Here is a 16,550-nt window from a genome sequence, read left to right on the forward strand (position 1 = left end):
ATAAATACTCAGTTTCAAGAGCAGCGGATACTAAGAACAAAGTATTCCAGGGAGACATGCTTAAGCAAGTACTCTCCTACTCTGCCTCTTCCTGCTCCAAAAGCATATTCTTGTAGGATTGCTCCTGACCCTCTAGTCTAGAAGAACTCAAGAATTAATAAATCATGTTCTATATCAATACTGCAGCATTTGCCAGTGATCCCTTTGTGGGCCTTTCAAATTACTCCTCAGTTTCCCATTAATTCCTTCCTTTTCTGTCAGAAAGTCCAGCTGCCCTTTGTACTCTGTGTCACAGGCTCTGCCTTTTCCTTGGAAGGGGAGACTTCAGCCACATACATAGCTTGTGCATATCCTGTTCTGTTTTGTTTTTGTCTCCCAGGGGCGTGGAGGGAAGTGGTTTGTGAGATAAGAATCACCTCCTTGAACCTGATGTTGGTTTTAATTTCTGTGAGAATTAAACAAAAAACATTATCTAATGTAACACAAATAATAATCCTTTAATGTCATCTAATATCTATTTCGTTTAAATTTTACCAATTTTCTCAAAATCATTTTTTATAGTTTTTTAACTTGAATCAGGATCCAAATTAGGTTGACATACTGCCTTTACTTGATGCTTCTTAAATATCTTTCACTACAAATGATGCTATTAAAAAATCCTTTGAAAATATGGGAAACTCTGTTATTGTTGACCTGTTTTCCAAGTTGTATCAATTTCACTTCTTTACAGTTTATGAGAGTTCACTTCTCCCATGTTTGGTATTGTTTCAGACATTTTTACCTTTTGCCAATCTGATACTAAAACCCACTCTGTAAAGGAATGAGATGTGAGCCTAACCTTCAAACTGTATAATCAAGTATTCCAGATAAAAAAATTTCAACATAGGGCCTCCCCAGTGGCGCAGCGGTTGAGCGCTGGGTTGCAAGGCTGCCCGCAGCCTCTGCGGTGCCGGTTCGATCCCCGGCTGATCCCCGGCTGCTCCCCGGCCACCAGAGGAGGGTCCCACATGGCACGCAGACCTCTCCTGCCGCCCGCTGCTCCCCTCAGCAGTGTACTTTGGTCCTTCTGCCTGCTCTGCTCCCCGCTCTGGCTCTGGTGAATTCTCTCACCCTCCCACGCTTCTGACTGTACCCAGTGCATGTATAAACAAACAAACAAACAAATAAATAAAATAAATAAATAAAAATGCCTCTATTAAAAAAAAAAATTTCAACATATACCCTCAACCCATCTGAAAGTCACTGTTTTAGTTTCTGAGTACATCAATATCTTTCTATTACATATTAATGAAAGAGTGAAGAAGACAGTGAAGTAATTATGTGATATTTAATATTTTTTAGGATTATATGACTGGTTCTGGCTTTTCCCTCCTATAAAGAGCCTTTTTAACACATTTGAAATCCAATGAAGCAGAGATGGGTTTTATGGTGACAAATCTCAGGCATACTGTAACCCTTTATCTTTCTTATAAGTAGTTGTCATGGCATGTTGTCAGTTCTGATGATGTCATAATGCTTTGTGAGGTTATCTGATATTCTGATGACTTGGAAAGAATCACCTTTCTTTTTTTTTTTTTGAAGATTTATTTATTTACTTATACAAGAGCTGTGGTGTAGGCTGGCAATGTCGGGGTGGGGGGGTGGTGGGGGGTGGGGGAGGTCAGTGAGAGGATTCATCAGAGACAGAGTGGGGAGCAGAACGGGCAGACTGACTGAAATACACTGCTGAGGGGAGCAGTGGGCAAGATAGGAGACGTCTACTGCTCCATGTGGGTCACCTCCCTGGGTGGCTGGGAAATCAGTGCTGCAGTGGCTGGCAATAGCTTGATAGTGCTATCTTTAACCCCTGCGCCACCAAGGAGGCCCCAGAATCACCTTTTAAACAAAGTGAACTTTAGGTAAAACCTGATCTTCTGGAGCAATATTCTGTGATCACAGGGATAAAATCTCCAGAAGAAAATATATCAGGAAAAGCTTTTGTCCTTCATTGGGATGTATGGGTTTTACTTACTGTTGAAATGTTGACAACACATCTGAGCTGATGTCTGATATGCTTTTTAAAAAAGAAAACAAACAAGATTTATTTTATTTATTTTGCATACAAGAACTAGAGTCTGGACTTCTCCCTGGCTGGGGATCAAACTCATGAGTCAGTGGCTGGTGATAGCTTGGTAGCTCTGAGACTTTAACCCCTGTGCCACCAGGAAGGCACCTGATACCCTTCTTTATGATTCCTGGTTGCCAAGAGTTTCCAAATATTCCTCAAGGACACAGTCCTTTTGCACAACAAAGGGAAAAACAGCCCATTTCTGGCAAAAGAAGAAATCTGAGAGGAAAGACACACCATATTACTTCCCCTCTAATGACAACTGTGTTTAATATTACACTGTAGAATAATTGGTATATTTTAAAGATCTTTTACCGTCTTGAACACATTATTCATTAGGAAAGTTCCCAGAGAACACAATCTTAAGAGTGGGAAGGATGATATCCTATGTTGCTGATATATTTAAAACTTAATTAAAATTATTTTTTAAGAACAAGTTAATGAGAAATTTTAAACTTTCATTCTGACAAAATAAAAGGCTTTCTACTTAATGTATCGGTCATCTTAATTTTTAAAGATAGAACACAAGGCGCCAGCTTTAGACTTCCTTCCCTTTTACAAGCCAATGACATCTTCAGTTCTGGAATAGCACTTTAAAACGTGGCTTCTGATAAATGCTGGCAGAACTGGTGCATTCCCTACTCAAATACATCCCTAGGTCGAATGACCACACACACACACACACACACAAAACCGTCACGAAATAGGCGTTAGAAAAGCCTAGAAGTGGAAGGTATGTGTGTATATTATGACATTGGTACATTAAAACAAACCAACCAAAAACCCAAAACCATGTCTAGAATCAAATCTTTAATCAAATGTCAATGTCATGATAATTGCTGTTACGTCTTAAGTTTAAAACAGGGGAGCGATAAGAGGGCGGAAATCGTAAAGAAACAAAAGAAAAACTTCAAAATTTCCTCTCCCTTCGCAGGCAAGTTTCAGCTCCACAAACTATCCTTGCCTTTAAAACATGGAAGTGTTCTCTCAACTCTCTTCCTCTTGTACAAGGAGATCTGTGTCTCTTTTCTCCAAATTAGGAATGAGAATCCTTCCAGGTCCGCACAAACAGAAAGGAGCCCCGCGGCAAGTTCCTTCTGGCCCCAAGGGTGTGAAAGTGGGCACGTTACTGTGGAAAAAACCTACAGACCCCAAATTTGTGGTTGGGAAAACAAAACAAAACAAAACAAAACTGAAAAAAACCGCACGGGTCGGGACATCATCCTCCCGGGCGTCCACAGAGAGAAACGGCGGCAGGTCAGAACCCCAGCGGCGTCGCCCAAGCAATCGGCGAAAGAGGGTTCGGACAGCGCCATTGACCACGCACCAGCCCGCCCTAAGCGCCCCCACCCGCCGCGGGCGCCGGCCAATCCCCTTGCGCCATCCCCTTCCCATCGGAGGCCCCGCCCCCGATCCCGGGATGCGAAGGCCCCGCGGCGTGACGCGAGCACGGCAGCTCCGCCCCCTGCGTCTCTGGCCTCGCCGGCCTTGGGGGGATGGTTCCATCATGGCGTCAATGCAGGTGAGAGGAGTTTGCAGCATCTGGGCGGGTGAGGGAGCCGCGGAGAGGATGCGAGTGTACAGTCGGGGGAGGCGACCGGGACTCTGGGGCGCTCGTGCGGCTCCGGAGAGGCCCTGGCGGCCGGTCCTGCCCCAGCTTCAGGGGCTTCGGGAGGGGTGAGAGGCGGCGAGAAGGGCGCGGGGGGGTGGGGGTGGTCCTTGGTCGGTCGAAGCGGACACCAGGCGGCGGGGAAGTTGGCGGATAAAGAGGGCTGGAGGCAGGAGAGGAGAGGGCGAAGTTTTGGAGGTGGCTCCGCGGCAGTGGTTGGGAAACACCTTCCGCTCGCAGACGGCCGCCGCCGGCCTGCCCTCCCGCCCCAGGGATGCCTTTTCCTCCGGGTCCCGGGCCGGGCGGAAACAGCTGCTCGCCGTTGTCGCCCGGGCGAGGGCGGCGCTGAGAGGGGCTGAGCGTGGGGGGACTGGAGAGGCGCCCCGGGAGAAGGCAGGGAGCTGCAAAGACGCTTCGCGGTCTCTGCTCAGGCCTCCCGCGTCTGGTCCCTGGCTGCTTGGCCCCTCGGCTCTCCTCCTCTCGGCTCTGAATCCTCTGCCCCGTGGGTGCTTGCCTCTGTCAGCCTCCGCGATCTGCACGAACGTTCGTTCAGCAGCTCCAGTTTCTCACTCTCCTCCAAGCTGCCCTTAGTCCATCCAGAGCATTTTCCATCAGATCTGCAGTGTCCGCGAGAGCGGGGTCACCGGCCCCCTTATACCTCCCGGGATAGCTCGTTCGCAAATTTTTTTTTCCTCCGGTGCCCCACCCTTGCGGTCGCCGAAAGGCTCCTGCTGCCGTTTGCCCTTGTCCAGAGACGGAGTGAAAGCTCACTTTGGTAGGAGGCATTTGTTAACCCTGTCGCATCTACCTGACTTGGCAATGCGTAGTTTTCTGGTTTTTCAACTTAATATACTTTTTTTTTCTCCAAACCCGGTGAGTTTGATTTTTTTCCAGGCAAAGATGGCAACCACAGTTGCAGTTTTGTAGAGACTCTGCATTATCGGTAGCCTGCATTTACTTTACAGATAAAGACTAATACCACAGAAAAATAGGAAGAGAAGGTAGAACTTTAGTTTTTTAGTCAACCGAGCCCTATTTAGAGTGTCAACATCTCCTTAATAAAGAGACCACGTTGTTCGTAGGATTTTGTGCTTTTGTTTCTAGGAAAATAAACTAATCCCCCACCCACCAACCTCCCTTGTTTTGTTCCCTCTAAGCAAGAACTGTGTTTTTCATCTTTTTTTTGCGTCCATCCTCTTTTACACATTTATTTGCTTCACACTTCTGTGTTAGTTTTCCTCTTTGAATCTGTTTTTCCATACAATATTTTCTTGACCGTTGCTTCTCTGGACTTTCTTGCAGTATAGAAAAAGAAAACCCCCACACATATACCATTGCTAGTTATAGTGTCGTGAAATGGTGCAGGAAAAAAACAACAATTTCAGGAAACATATTTTACACTAGACTCCCCAGAGACATTAGAGAAGTTTCCTCCTTTGAGGCCAAAAAAGGAAGTGTGGCACACTAGTTGAACAGTAGATGGACAGTACAACAGATTTAAGTAATTTGTACTAAGGTTAGAAGTACTTAATACTAAAAATTAAGATTAAATTCCAAAACACTTGTAATTATATTTGAAAAAAGACATTTAGGCATAACCAATTAGATCGTTAGCTGTAGACTTCAAGTGTCTGGAAAAGGTAGATTTCAATTTTTAAGAGAAGAAACTGAGTTGGTCCAGAACTTAGTGTTTGGTAGTCTTGACTTTTACATGGCAGCTTAAGCAATGGGAAAAAATACTTGCCAGTGCAGTACTGTTTTTGTGTCCCAAGTACTTCTAACTTATCACCTTAAATTCTTTTGTGTCTTCTGATTAAAGAAATGGAAAATGGATGTGTTCTCCATTTTAACTAAAATAAAATTAAGTCTTTTATTTTTGTTTTTAAAATCAGATGCAGATTTTTTGGTGCCCTCTTGAAAAAGATTTTAATATTGATAAGTCAGGTTACATGAAAAACACAACACTACATGTGTGGTTATTCCGTGTCTTTGGTGAGCAGAGTTCTTTCCTAGCCATCATACTTTTCAAAACCACTAGTTTAAAATAAAACTACAACCAATTTATGAAATTTGTTCATTCATCAGTTTGAAACTTCACTTTGTGTCAGGCACTCATCTAGATACTGGGGATACAACTGTGAACAAAAGTAGACCATGTTTCTTTGTGGATATAACAATTTATTTGGGGAAAGAAAAATAAAATATTTTTAAGTTTATTTTCATATTAAAAGGTGATAGTGCTATAAAGAAGAAGCTTGGAAGGAGATTAGGAAATGGATATTTTGCTTAAACAAGAATGATGCTTTGACCATGTATGTACTTCAGAAGCTTTTAGTACATTCATCTTGCCCATACCAGGATATTACTGCTACTGAAGAGGTTGCTTAAGCTGTATGAAGACCTGTATTTTTAAAAACATGCATATTATGCAATCATAGTACTTGGTTACTTGAATTGATAAGAAATTTGTCTTTTAGAATGAGTTTAATAACATTAGATAAGGGTAGACTTTGATTTTTTTTTTTTTTTTTTGCTTAGAAGAACTGGGGTGTAGGCCAGAGGTGTGTAAGGTGGGGAGGGGTGAGAGGAATCACCAGTGACAGAGTGGGGAGCAGAACAGGTGGATCTACCTAAATCCAATACCTTGTGAAGGGAGCTGGAGCAGCAGGGGAGACTAGAGAGGACTGCCCAGGGGATCTGACTCAGGCTGTAGCCATTATAGTGCTGAGACTTAACCCCTCGGCCAGCAGGGAGGCCAGACTTTGAATTTCTTATTGGATAGAGTGTATATTTTAAGTTGGGGTTCTAACTAGTTTATAGTTTACATGGTAAGCGTCTTCCAACCTTTTTTTCAGTCATGGCTTACATAGAAAATAATTTTTGAATTGCATAGTAGGTGGGTAAGATTGTTGGAAAATGGAAGCCTTATGCAACTAGCTCCCAGTAAAACATTTGGAATGGGAATCAGTATTCTGGCACACCTGAAATGGTGGGGAAGTTCTGCTTTGTAATATTGCTAGAGTTGTTCAACATACACTTAGGATTGTAGCTTTAAAACTTATGTGAGTGCCTCCCCAGTGGCACAAGGGGTTAAGATGCAACCTATGAAGTTATCCGCAACCACTGCAGCACGAGTTCGATCCCTGGCCTGCCAGGGAGCAACCCACTTGGCGCAGCAGACCTCTCCTGACTTGCCCCGCTGCTCCCTCAGCAGTGTACTTTGGTCAGTCTGCCTGCTCTGTTCCCCACTCTGTCTCTGGTGAATCCTCTTCCCTCCCCCCTCCCACACCTCTGGCCTGTACCCCAGCTCTTGTATACATAAATAAATCTTTTTAAAAAATAAAATAAGACAAATCTATAACAACCTACCAAGAAATGAATATATTAAAAAAAACTAACTTATGTGAGCCCTTCTTTCCTATGTCTTTTTAAGAATGCTTTCTTAGAGAATGGTGGGCTCTGAGCAGTACTTAAACTTGGCAAGAGTAGGGCCTCCCTGATGGAGCAAGGGATTAAGCACTGCACTATGAAACAATTCGCAGCCTCTGCAGCATGAGTTCAATCCCAGGCCTGCCAGGGAGCAACCCACATGGCGAGTTCAATTCCAGGCTCCGCCAGGGAGCAACCCACATGGTGCAGCAGACCTCTCCTGTCTTGCCTGCTGCTCCCTTCAGCGGTGTGTTTCAGTCAGTCTGCCTGTTCTGTTGCCCACTCTGTCTCTGGTGAATCCTCTCATCGCCCCCCCCCCCACACACACACACCTCTGGCCTGTACCCCGGCTCTTGTATGCATAAATAAATAAATCCTTAAAAAAAATAAACTTGGCAAGAGTAAAGAAATAGATCTACATTTCATTTTAATAATTCTAGAAATCATAATTATTAAATAGAAGGTGGTTTGTACAAGCTTTTAGATTTCACCTTTTAGGGACTTGATTTTTTTTTTTAAGATTTATTTATGCATACAAGAACGGGGGTACAAGGCAGAGGCGTGGGGGATAAGAGGATTCACCAGTGACAGTAGGGAGCAGGACAGGCAGATTGACTGAAATACACTGCTGAGGGGAGCAGGGGCGAGACAGGAGAGGTCTGCTGCGCCATGTGGGACTCCTCCCTGGCCAGGAAAGAACTAAATAGCTTCATAGTGCTGCGTCTTAACCCCTTTTACCACCATGGAGGCTCCAGGACTTGATTATTTGGTACAAACTTTCTGTTTTCAAACTGCAGAAACATTATTTGGTGAATTTTTATGCGATTTGAAATATTTCTTAAAAGTTTAATAATATTGGGGTATGTTTTTTCATTTACACCCTAAGATTGTATTTTTTTTTTCCACTTTGTAATTTTTTTTCTTACCCTGTTGACTCATTCATGTTATTTAGCAAGTTTAATCTCCTGGATATATTTTCTGATTTTCAAAATTGTTTCATTCAGACTCCTCTTATGTTGAAAGTTTTTAAGTATTCCTGTTATAATTTTCTAATTAGACCATCTAAATTTATTAATGGTAGATGTAAATTCCCCTTACATTGTCTTAAGAATGTTAGTGTGTGAAAGTCAATGATATTTGTCAATTCTAAAAACAGTGATACTGTAATTGAGAGATATGGTCAATTGAATTACTTTAGTAGATTTTCTGCGTTTTCCTCTCTTTGTCTAATGGTCTTAGATTTGAGTTCATTAGATGGAAGGAGATTGAGATTTACTAACAGGAGGCCAATTATAGGTGTGTGCTTATTTTCAGATAATTTAGAAATAAATCCTTCATAGCTCTGCATTGTTTTTTACTCAAGTAATTCATTGTAGTGATTGAGGTGGAATATGACTCTACCAATACTATTATTGTAGTCAGGTTGCCTTGACAACTGGATACTGTGCGGCTCTCTCGATGTCATTATGAAGTATTACAGCATAATCAAAAGTTAGAAAATTATTTCTCATCTTAGATCCTGAGTCTTACTGAGCAATGGGAACTTGGGGGAGTATAACTGGAATTACAGTATTTGAGAAGGTTGCCTGAATTCTCACTAGGAATAGAGTTGTAAAAGCTGTGGAAGCAAGTGCCAAGAGGAAAGAGTTAACAGTTTAGAATAGAATTGAAGGTATTCCGTGTGAATGGTAGATGTAAGTAGAAGTTTACTAAATGTCAACAAAAGTGTAAAGCTAGGGTAATCATCTCTTTTTATTAAATGTTTTTAATTTTCTTACATTGTTGTTTATTTTTGTATAATATTTGATTGCTCATGTATATTCCCCATAAATCTCCCATCACTTCATCACCTGTGAACTGTCACTCTTCCCTGCCCTATTTTGACCCATCTTCCTACCCCTCCCCTGCTGTATGCCTCTCTCTTTTTTTTTTTTTTTTTTGATAAGGTAATCATAGCTTAATTCTCAAAGTGGTCATTGTGGTACTTTTTGCTGTTAATTACTATTTTATGAGATCCTTTGTATTTTTGACCTAGAGAATTTGAATGTTTCCTTTAACTTTTCAGGTGTCTTTCACTCCTCTAGGCCATATATTTGCATAAGGATAGGAAAAATTATTCCTCTCTGCCCTTTAATTGTGCACATAGTTACTGCAGTAAATTTCTACCCTTTGACATTTCAAAAAGCATTCCCAAATTGCAAATTCTGCATTAGTTTAATTATATTTTAGAGAACTCTACTAAGTTATTCTTTAATAGGGAGGTTGATTACCTGTAAAGGAATAATTTAAAGATCATATGTATATATTCAAAGGAAAGTTAACTTATTTTCTTGATATATATATATATGCCATACTTTAATGTTTTTCACAGATTTTCACTCTCAATTCTTATTCCAACCCTGTAAAATGGAAAGTCATATCATCCTGTTTCATTCTAATAGAGACAGACTTTTGGTAAGTAATCACTTGTTTGGAAAGTAACTTACCATAAATTATATAGCAACTGAATAGCGAAGTTGCAATTAGAAACCAAGCTCTTCAGTCTACTGATGCCGTGAAGTTGTAGATAATGAACATTATCTATCTATTAACAAGTTTGGCATTGTGTAGAAACCATTGGGATAATTATTTAGCTTCTCACTCGAGTTAATCACTTAAGTATTATTTTGTAACTCCTACCTAAGAAAACAAGAGGAAAGTAGTTCTGATACTTTAAACTGTAAAGTTACTTCATGTAATGTATCAAGTTATCTTTTTTTAAAATTTTTCTTAAATTTTATGAATCAAATTTTGAAAAGTTCTTTATGCATATATTGGCGCACTCAGTAATTTAGTGTTTGTCAGTACACCTTTCTGTCATTGCTGTCTAACTTCATTATTAATATTGTCTTCAAAATACCTCTTCATGCTTGTCAGGTGTTTTAAAAATTTCCTCACTTAATAGCCTTTATTTCTGAATTCAGTTTTTGGTTTGAGTTACTTTATTCATTTGCCTTTTTTTTTTTTTTTTTTTTTTTTTCTGGTAAAGATTTATTTATGCAAGAGCTGGAGTATAGACCCAGAGGTTGGAGGAGGGGGGGCGTGGGGCGTGAGAGAAAAAGGGAGGAACAGAACAGGCAGATCTACTGAAATACACTGCTGAGGGGAGCAGTGAATGAGACAGGAAAGGTTGCCTGCACCATGTGGGTGACCTCCCTGGCCCCTGGTAGCTTATTAGCCCTGTCTTTAACCCCTGCACCACCATGGAGGCCCCAATATTCATTTGCTTTTGTAAAACTTCCGTAGAAAAAAAGCACAGGATCTGGAATTAGAAGACTTGGATTCAGGTTCTGTTTCACTACTTATAACTATGTTGCACAAAAATCAATATGTAGTTCAGTGTTAAGAGATTAACAGAGTTAAGCATGTAAAAAATAGCCCCATATCTTTTCTTTGTGTCCTATTACCCTTGTTGGTGTATGGCAACTTCACTCTTACATTTGTTCAACTAGAAAGAAACCTTTTTCTCATCCCACCCCATAGTCAAACCATAAATCAGCAAATTCAGTTAGCTCTACCCAAAATGTATTCAGAATTCTGTTGTTTATTTTTTTCTTCTGAATTGTTCTTTGATATAAATCATTATCTTGGATTATATTAACAGCTTCATTACTGGTTTCCTTAGTTCTGCCCTTATTCTCTTTCTTGTCTTTTCTCAACCTATTATTTAAGTTCTTTGAAAAAACAAAAGTCAAGAGTCACTTTACATTTCATTCAAATCCTTACTGTGACTTCTTTGTCTTAGAAAATAATCCAAAGAGTCTTCAGGGCCTTTGCCCTTGTTTCCTCTGCTTAGATTGCCCTTCTGCACATATCTGGATGGCTCACTTTCTTTTTTTTCTCTCTGGTTTTTGTTTCAAAAATACTTTCTCAGAGAAGCCTTTCTTGACCACACAATATCAAGTATTTCTCCACCCCTGACACTTTAATTACCCATACCTACTAAATTCTTCAGAGCCCCGATGTCATTATTATTTCCCTGGAAATAATCTAGTGCCTGGTATGTAGTAGATCCTCAGTAAATTTTTGTTTGTTTGACTCAGTAAATTTTGAAGGAATGAATGAGCACAAACTTTGGATTCAGATAAACCTAGTTTTAATTTTAACTTTTCCACTTAACAATATACCCTGTTTTTCTAATATAAAATAAGGATAATAAAAAAATTACAAATTTCTTCATGTAATAGATCTCTGAAGTTGTTTGTGAGTTATATATTAATTTGTTATAGGTCTCTTTTTTTTTTTTTTTTTAATAGAGGCATGTTTTATTTATTTGTTTCTTTGTTTTGTTTATACATGCACTGGGTACAGTCAGAAGTGCGGGAGGGGGAGAGAATTCACCAGAGCCAGAGCGGGGAGCAGAACAGGCAGAAGGACCGAAGTACACTGCTGAGGGGAGCAGCGGGCGGCAGGAGAGGTCTGCACGCCATGTGGGACCCTCCTCTGGTGGCCGGGGAGCAGCCGGGGATCGAACTGGCGCCGCAGAAGCCGCGGGCAGGTTCGCAACCCAGCGCTCAACCGCTGCGCCACCGGGGAGGCCCTGTTATAGGTCTCTTATACTACCCCTATTAGGTACTCACCTTTTGTTTTTTTCCTTTATTGTAAGATTTTTATTTTATTTATTTTTGCATACAAGAACTGGAATGTAGACCAGAGATGCCAGGGCAGGAAGGGGGTAGTTTAGAGGATTCACCATAGACAGAGTGGGGAGCAGAACAGGCAGATCCACTGAAATACACTGCTGAGGGGAGCAGCTGGTGAAACAGGAGAGGCCTGCTGCATCATGTGGGTTAGCTCCCTGGCCTGTATTGAGCTCAGGCCACTTTGCCCAGGTAGGGCTATTGAGGTGGTAGCTCTGAGACTTAACCGCTAGGCTACCAAGGAGGCCCACAGATACTCAGCTTTTTAAAAAGAATCTGACGTCTGTTTCTTTGTGAGCTATCAATGGAAAAAAGCAAGTTTCCTGTCTTATTTTTTTTCTTTTTTAGATTTCCTTTATGATTATGTGTCACAGGAGATCACTGTTTGTGTTTCTAGACCACAGGAAGGCGGGAGGAAATATGATTCCTAATTAGCATGTATTTGCCACTCCTCTTCCAAATTTGAGAACCAAAATTTGAACCTTCTGCATCAGTTTGTGATGGCACATTCTTCTATCTTAAATTGAAGTATACTAACTTTAAAATTTATTTAAAATTTATACTAACTTTAAAATTTTACTAACCATAAAATTTATCCTTTCGTTAAAATTTGTACCATTTGGTGATTTTTAATGAATTCACATCCTTTACCTCTAATTCCAGAACATTTCCATCACCACAAAAATAAAAGCCTTATCCATTAGCAGCTAACCCCCAAATCCCTCTTCTCTCAGCATTGGAAGTCAATAATCTGTTTTCTATATCTGTGGATTTGTCTATTTTAGGCACTTCATGTAAGTGAAATCATATAATACAGAACCTCTTGTGACTGACTTACATAATACAGTATTTTTGAGGTTTCATCCATGTTGTAGCTTATATCAGTACTTCTTTCCTTTTTATGGCTAATAGTCCATCTTTTCATTATACCATATATATTTTGAGGGGATTATGCCATATTATTCATTCATCAATTGATAGATATTTGGATCATTTCCAGTTTTCATTCATCAGTTAATTGGCAATTGTTTGTATTTTTTAGAATAATTCTGTCAACATTTGTGACATGATTTTGTGTGAACTTGTTTTAAGTCTTACCTAAGAGCTGAATTGCTGGATCATTTGGTCAATTGTTTAACTTTCTAAGGAAATGTCAAACTTTGACTGAAATACACTGCTGAGGGAAATAGTGGGCAAGACAGATGTCTGCTGCGCCATGTGGGTAGCTCCCTGACCAGTAGGGGGATCGAATTCTTGCTCCAGAAGCTGCAGATAACTTCACAGTGCTTAAACCCTTGTGCCACCAGGGAAGCCTAAGTTCCAGTTTCTACACATTCTGGTCAATAATTGTTACTGTCCTTTCTAAAAAAAAATTATAGCAATCCTAGAGGGTGTGAGTGCTATCTCATTATGGTTTTGATTTGCATCTCCCTTATGGTTAATAATGTTGAACATTTTTTCTTGTGTTTATTGGTATATTTCTTAGAGAAATAGCTATTCAATATTTTGTTCACATAAAAACTTAATGTGTCTTTTTACCATTGTTGTGAGAGTTCTCTTTTTTTGACTTGTTAGTTGTTATCAAGAGAAACTATATCTTAGCCCTAATATTTAATGTTTGCTAGTTCAGAAGCTCAAGTCAATGACATGCTTTCATGGACGTCAACCCAAAGAAATTCTTTACATTCCAGAAAGTTCACTTTGCACTCTGAAAGTTACTGGCCTTCCTCATCTCTTCAGAATCTCCCCTGGAATCTGAATTTCTGTAGAAATCTATATATGCCTTCTTTTTTTTTTTTTTTTTTTTTTTCTTTTTTGGTTTTGCTCTAGAGCAAGCTTAAAGCTGCAATCCTTAGAGTTATAACAAATATTCCAACAATATGAAATCAGAGCTGCTTGACCAGAAGGTCACACATCTGAGGTTTGTCAAAGCACTGGAATCTGTAGTAGTTACTTTTAACAATTTACTTCTAGACTGAAGGAGAAACCAAGAGTTTTTATTCTGAATACAAGCCCCTCTTACCAGATAAGTGATTTGTAAATATTTTCTCCTATTCTCTTACCTATGTTTGTGCATCCTTGATGGATTCCTTTGAAGCCCTTTCAATTTTTAATTTTGTCATTTGTAATTTTGGTGTTATATCTAAGAAGTTATTACCATATCCATAGTTTTGAATTCACACTTGATTATACCTGTTTTCTCTTGAAGTTCTATAGGTCCATACTGTTCGGTTTGATAGTATTCTGCTAAATTCAGTTCCCTAAACTGTTAACTGTTTTTCAAATGATAATTTATATTGCAGCCCTACTACTAAAAAATTAGATTGGAATCCTAATAAATTATTTCTGAGAATATTTTGTAGTAATGTATCAACTGTTATTAGAATTAAACTAGGCATATCTTTAATTTTGGGGATTACAAAAACTCTGAGCCATAGAACATTTTAGAGATTATCTGATTCATCCATTTACCTTAAAATCATTGCTACATGTTGTCATTAGGTGATAGATATAGTTTTAATTTTGTGGTGCATGAAAATTAATTTTTAAAACATTTTTATTATTTATGCATACAAGAACTGGGGTGTAAGCCAGAGGCTACAGGGGTGAGACGCTTCACCAGAGATAGTGGGGAGCAGAACAGGGAGAACTACTGAAATACACTGCTGAGGGGAACAGCAGGCTAGTCAGGTGAGATCTGTGAGCCATGTGGGTTCTGAGACTTTAACCCCTGCTCTCTGGCTGGCTGGGGATTAAACTGGTGCTGCAGTGGCTGGCAGTAGCTTGATAGCATTGTCTTTAACCCCTGTGCCACCAGGGAGGCCCCGAAAGTTAATTTTTGAATATTGAGCAAATAGAATACATAGATTTTTTTTTCTGTATATAGATTTGATATGAGAAAATTGTTACATTCTTAGGAAATTTTGCATATTTGTGCCATCTTTGCTCTCGATGTTGCTTTTGGAAATACAGAATTTATCTTTTTATTATAATTACCTTGCTCTGCTATTTCTATAGTCTGCCCTCATTATTTGTGGATTCTTTATTTGGGAAGCTTCTTAGTGAAATTTATTTGTAACTCTTAAATCAACATTCATGGTGCTTTTATTGGTGAATTATATATAAATGTCCAGGAAAAATTTGAGTCAAATCATTGGATGTATATATTCCCAACTGAGGTCAAATAAGGTGTTGCTCTGTCTTGTTTCAGATGAAAACAAGTGTACTTTTCCTAGTCTATTTAGTACCACTGTTTTTTTTTTTTTTTTTTTTTTTTTTTTTTTTTGCATTTCTGTGCTTTTGGTGATTTTGCTGTTTGAAATGGCCTCCAAGTGTAATACTGTTATGCAGTCTAGTGTTCTTAATTTTTAAGAAGACTAAGTGCTTTTTTAGAAAATGTGTCGGACCTTCCTTTTAGGTATTTCTGTTGGCCTTGGTTTCAGTGTTAATAAATTGGCAATATTTATTAAGGAGGGGCCTCCCAGTGGCACAAGGGGTTAAGTCTCAGCACTATGAAGCTGTCACAGCCACTGAAGCATGAGTTCCATACCCTGCCAGGAAGCTAACCCACATGGTGCAGCAGATCTCTCCTCTCTCCCCCACTGTTCCCCTCAGCAGTGTATTTTAATCTGCCTGTTCTGCTCCCCACTCTGGTAAATCCTGTCACATACCCCCCCTTCACATCTCTTACATCCCAACTCTTGTATGCATAAATAAATAAATCTTTAAAAATACATTTATTAAGGAGTCTTTCAATAGAAACACAAAAACCCAAGGGTGTTCATCTGTTAAAGCATTGCAAGAACCTAACTTTGTATTTCTTCTGGAACAGTATTTCAGTATTTGTTGATTCAGCATTTGCTGTGACAATAGAAAATAACTACTGTGAATCCCAAGAATTATGTTTTATTTAAATTTCAATACACCTTTGAAATGTAATTGAAGCAGAGTTAAACCTGGCAAAATACAATGTTGCTGATTTCAGTTACCTTGTTTGCCTTCCATTTTCCAATGTAGATCATTACCTTTCCCCAGATATTTTTTTTGTGTTGCCAACACAATATAAGTTAGTGGATTTCAACTTGGTGGTATATTTAAACCATGTGGGAATCTTAAAAAAAAAAGCAACTAACTATCCCAGAGATTGATTTAATTGGTATGCATCCTGGGTATAGGAAATTTTCTCGGATCCTCTGTAAGTCTAATGTGCAGCCTAAATTGAGAGGTCATCTTCACTACAATGGAATTTAGGTGTGCAAATTCTGTAAATTGTTTTTTTTAAAAAAACTGTAATATATCTCCTTGAATCCAGTTAGGAGACTAGACATTTCAGAGTTGATACCTGTGGAGAAAACTGTAAGAATCAAATTGAGACTAGGAAATGTTTATTGTGGCTCCTGACTATTACATAATTATAGTTCTATCAAAGAATATCCATTTCCTGTGCATAAGAGAATGGTGTGTTTACTGTCTTACCATTTTTGGAAACCTCATGTTGGAGAGGTGGAGACTATTTTTATACAAAGAAACAAAGTATCTGCCATGAGAGTTCTTTGTGGAGGAGGATTAGTAAACACAGTACTCAAGATGTGACTACTGGATGCTCCTCTAGATTCATTTTCATTTATGCCAATAGTGTATCTAGACAGTCTTCCAAACTTTGTATCTTTGAAGGAGAGTATGAATAATTACAACCTAAGCTTTTTGGGGGGAAGGTTAACAACTT

General features: G+C 39.4%; 1 protein-coding gene across 4 annotated transcripts in view; it reads left to right on the plus strand.

The window, feature by feature from the left end:
• Positions 1–3,526: 3,526 nt before the first annotated feature.
• Positions 3,527–16,550, plus strand: part of UBE2W (ubiquitin conjugating enzyme E2 W) — a 53,395-nt gene continuing 40,371 nt past the window's right edge. The window contains exons 1-2 of one of the 4 annotated variants that reach the window (XR_008550633.1): positions 3,597–3,629; positions 9,517–9,599. Coding sequence is in view for 1 of the 4 variants with exons in the window: in XM_037505272.1 (XP_037361169.1) it covers positions 3,528–3,629 (102 nt within the window). In the remaining 3 variants the exon portion in view is untranslated. Of the gene's footprint in view, positions 3,630–8,543; positions 8,840–9,516; positions 9,600–16,550 lie in introns of those variants that run through there. The other 3 variants (XR_008550634.1, XM_037505272.1, XR_008550632.1) reach the window with 3 other exon arrangements.

The sequence above is a fragment of the Talpa occidentalis genome, unplaced genomic scaffold (assembly GCF_014898055.3).
Source record: "Talpa occidentalis isolate TD23 unplaced genomic scaffold, MPIMG_talOcc4v2.1, whole genome shotgun sequence".
In the NCBI taxonomy this organism is placed as follows: Eukaryota; Metazoa; Chordata; class Mammalia; order Eulipotyphla; family Talpidae; genus Talpa; species Talpa occidentalis.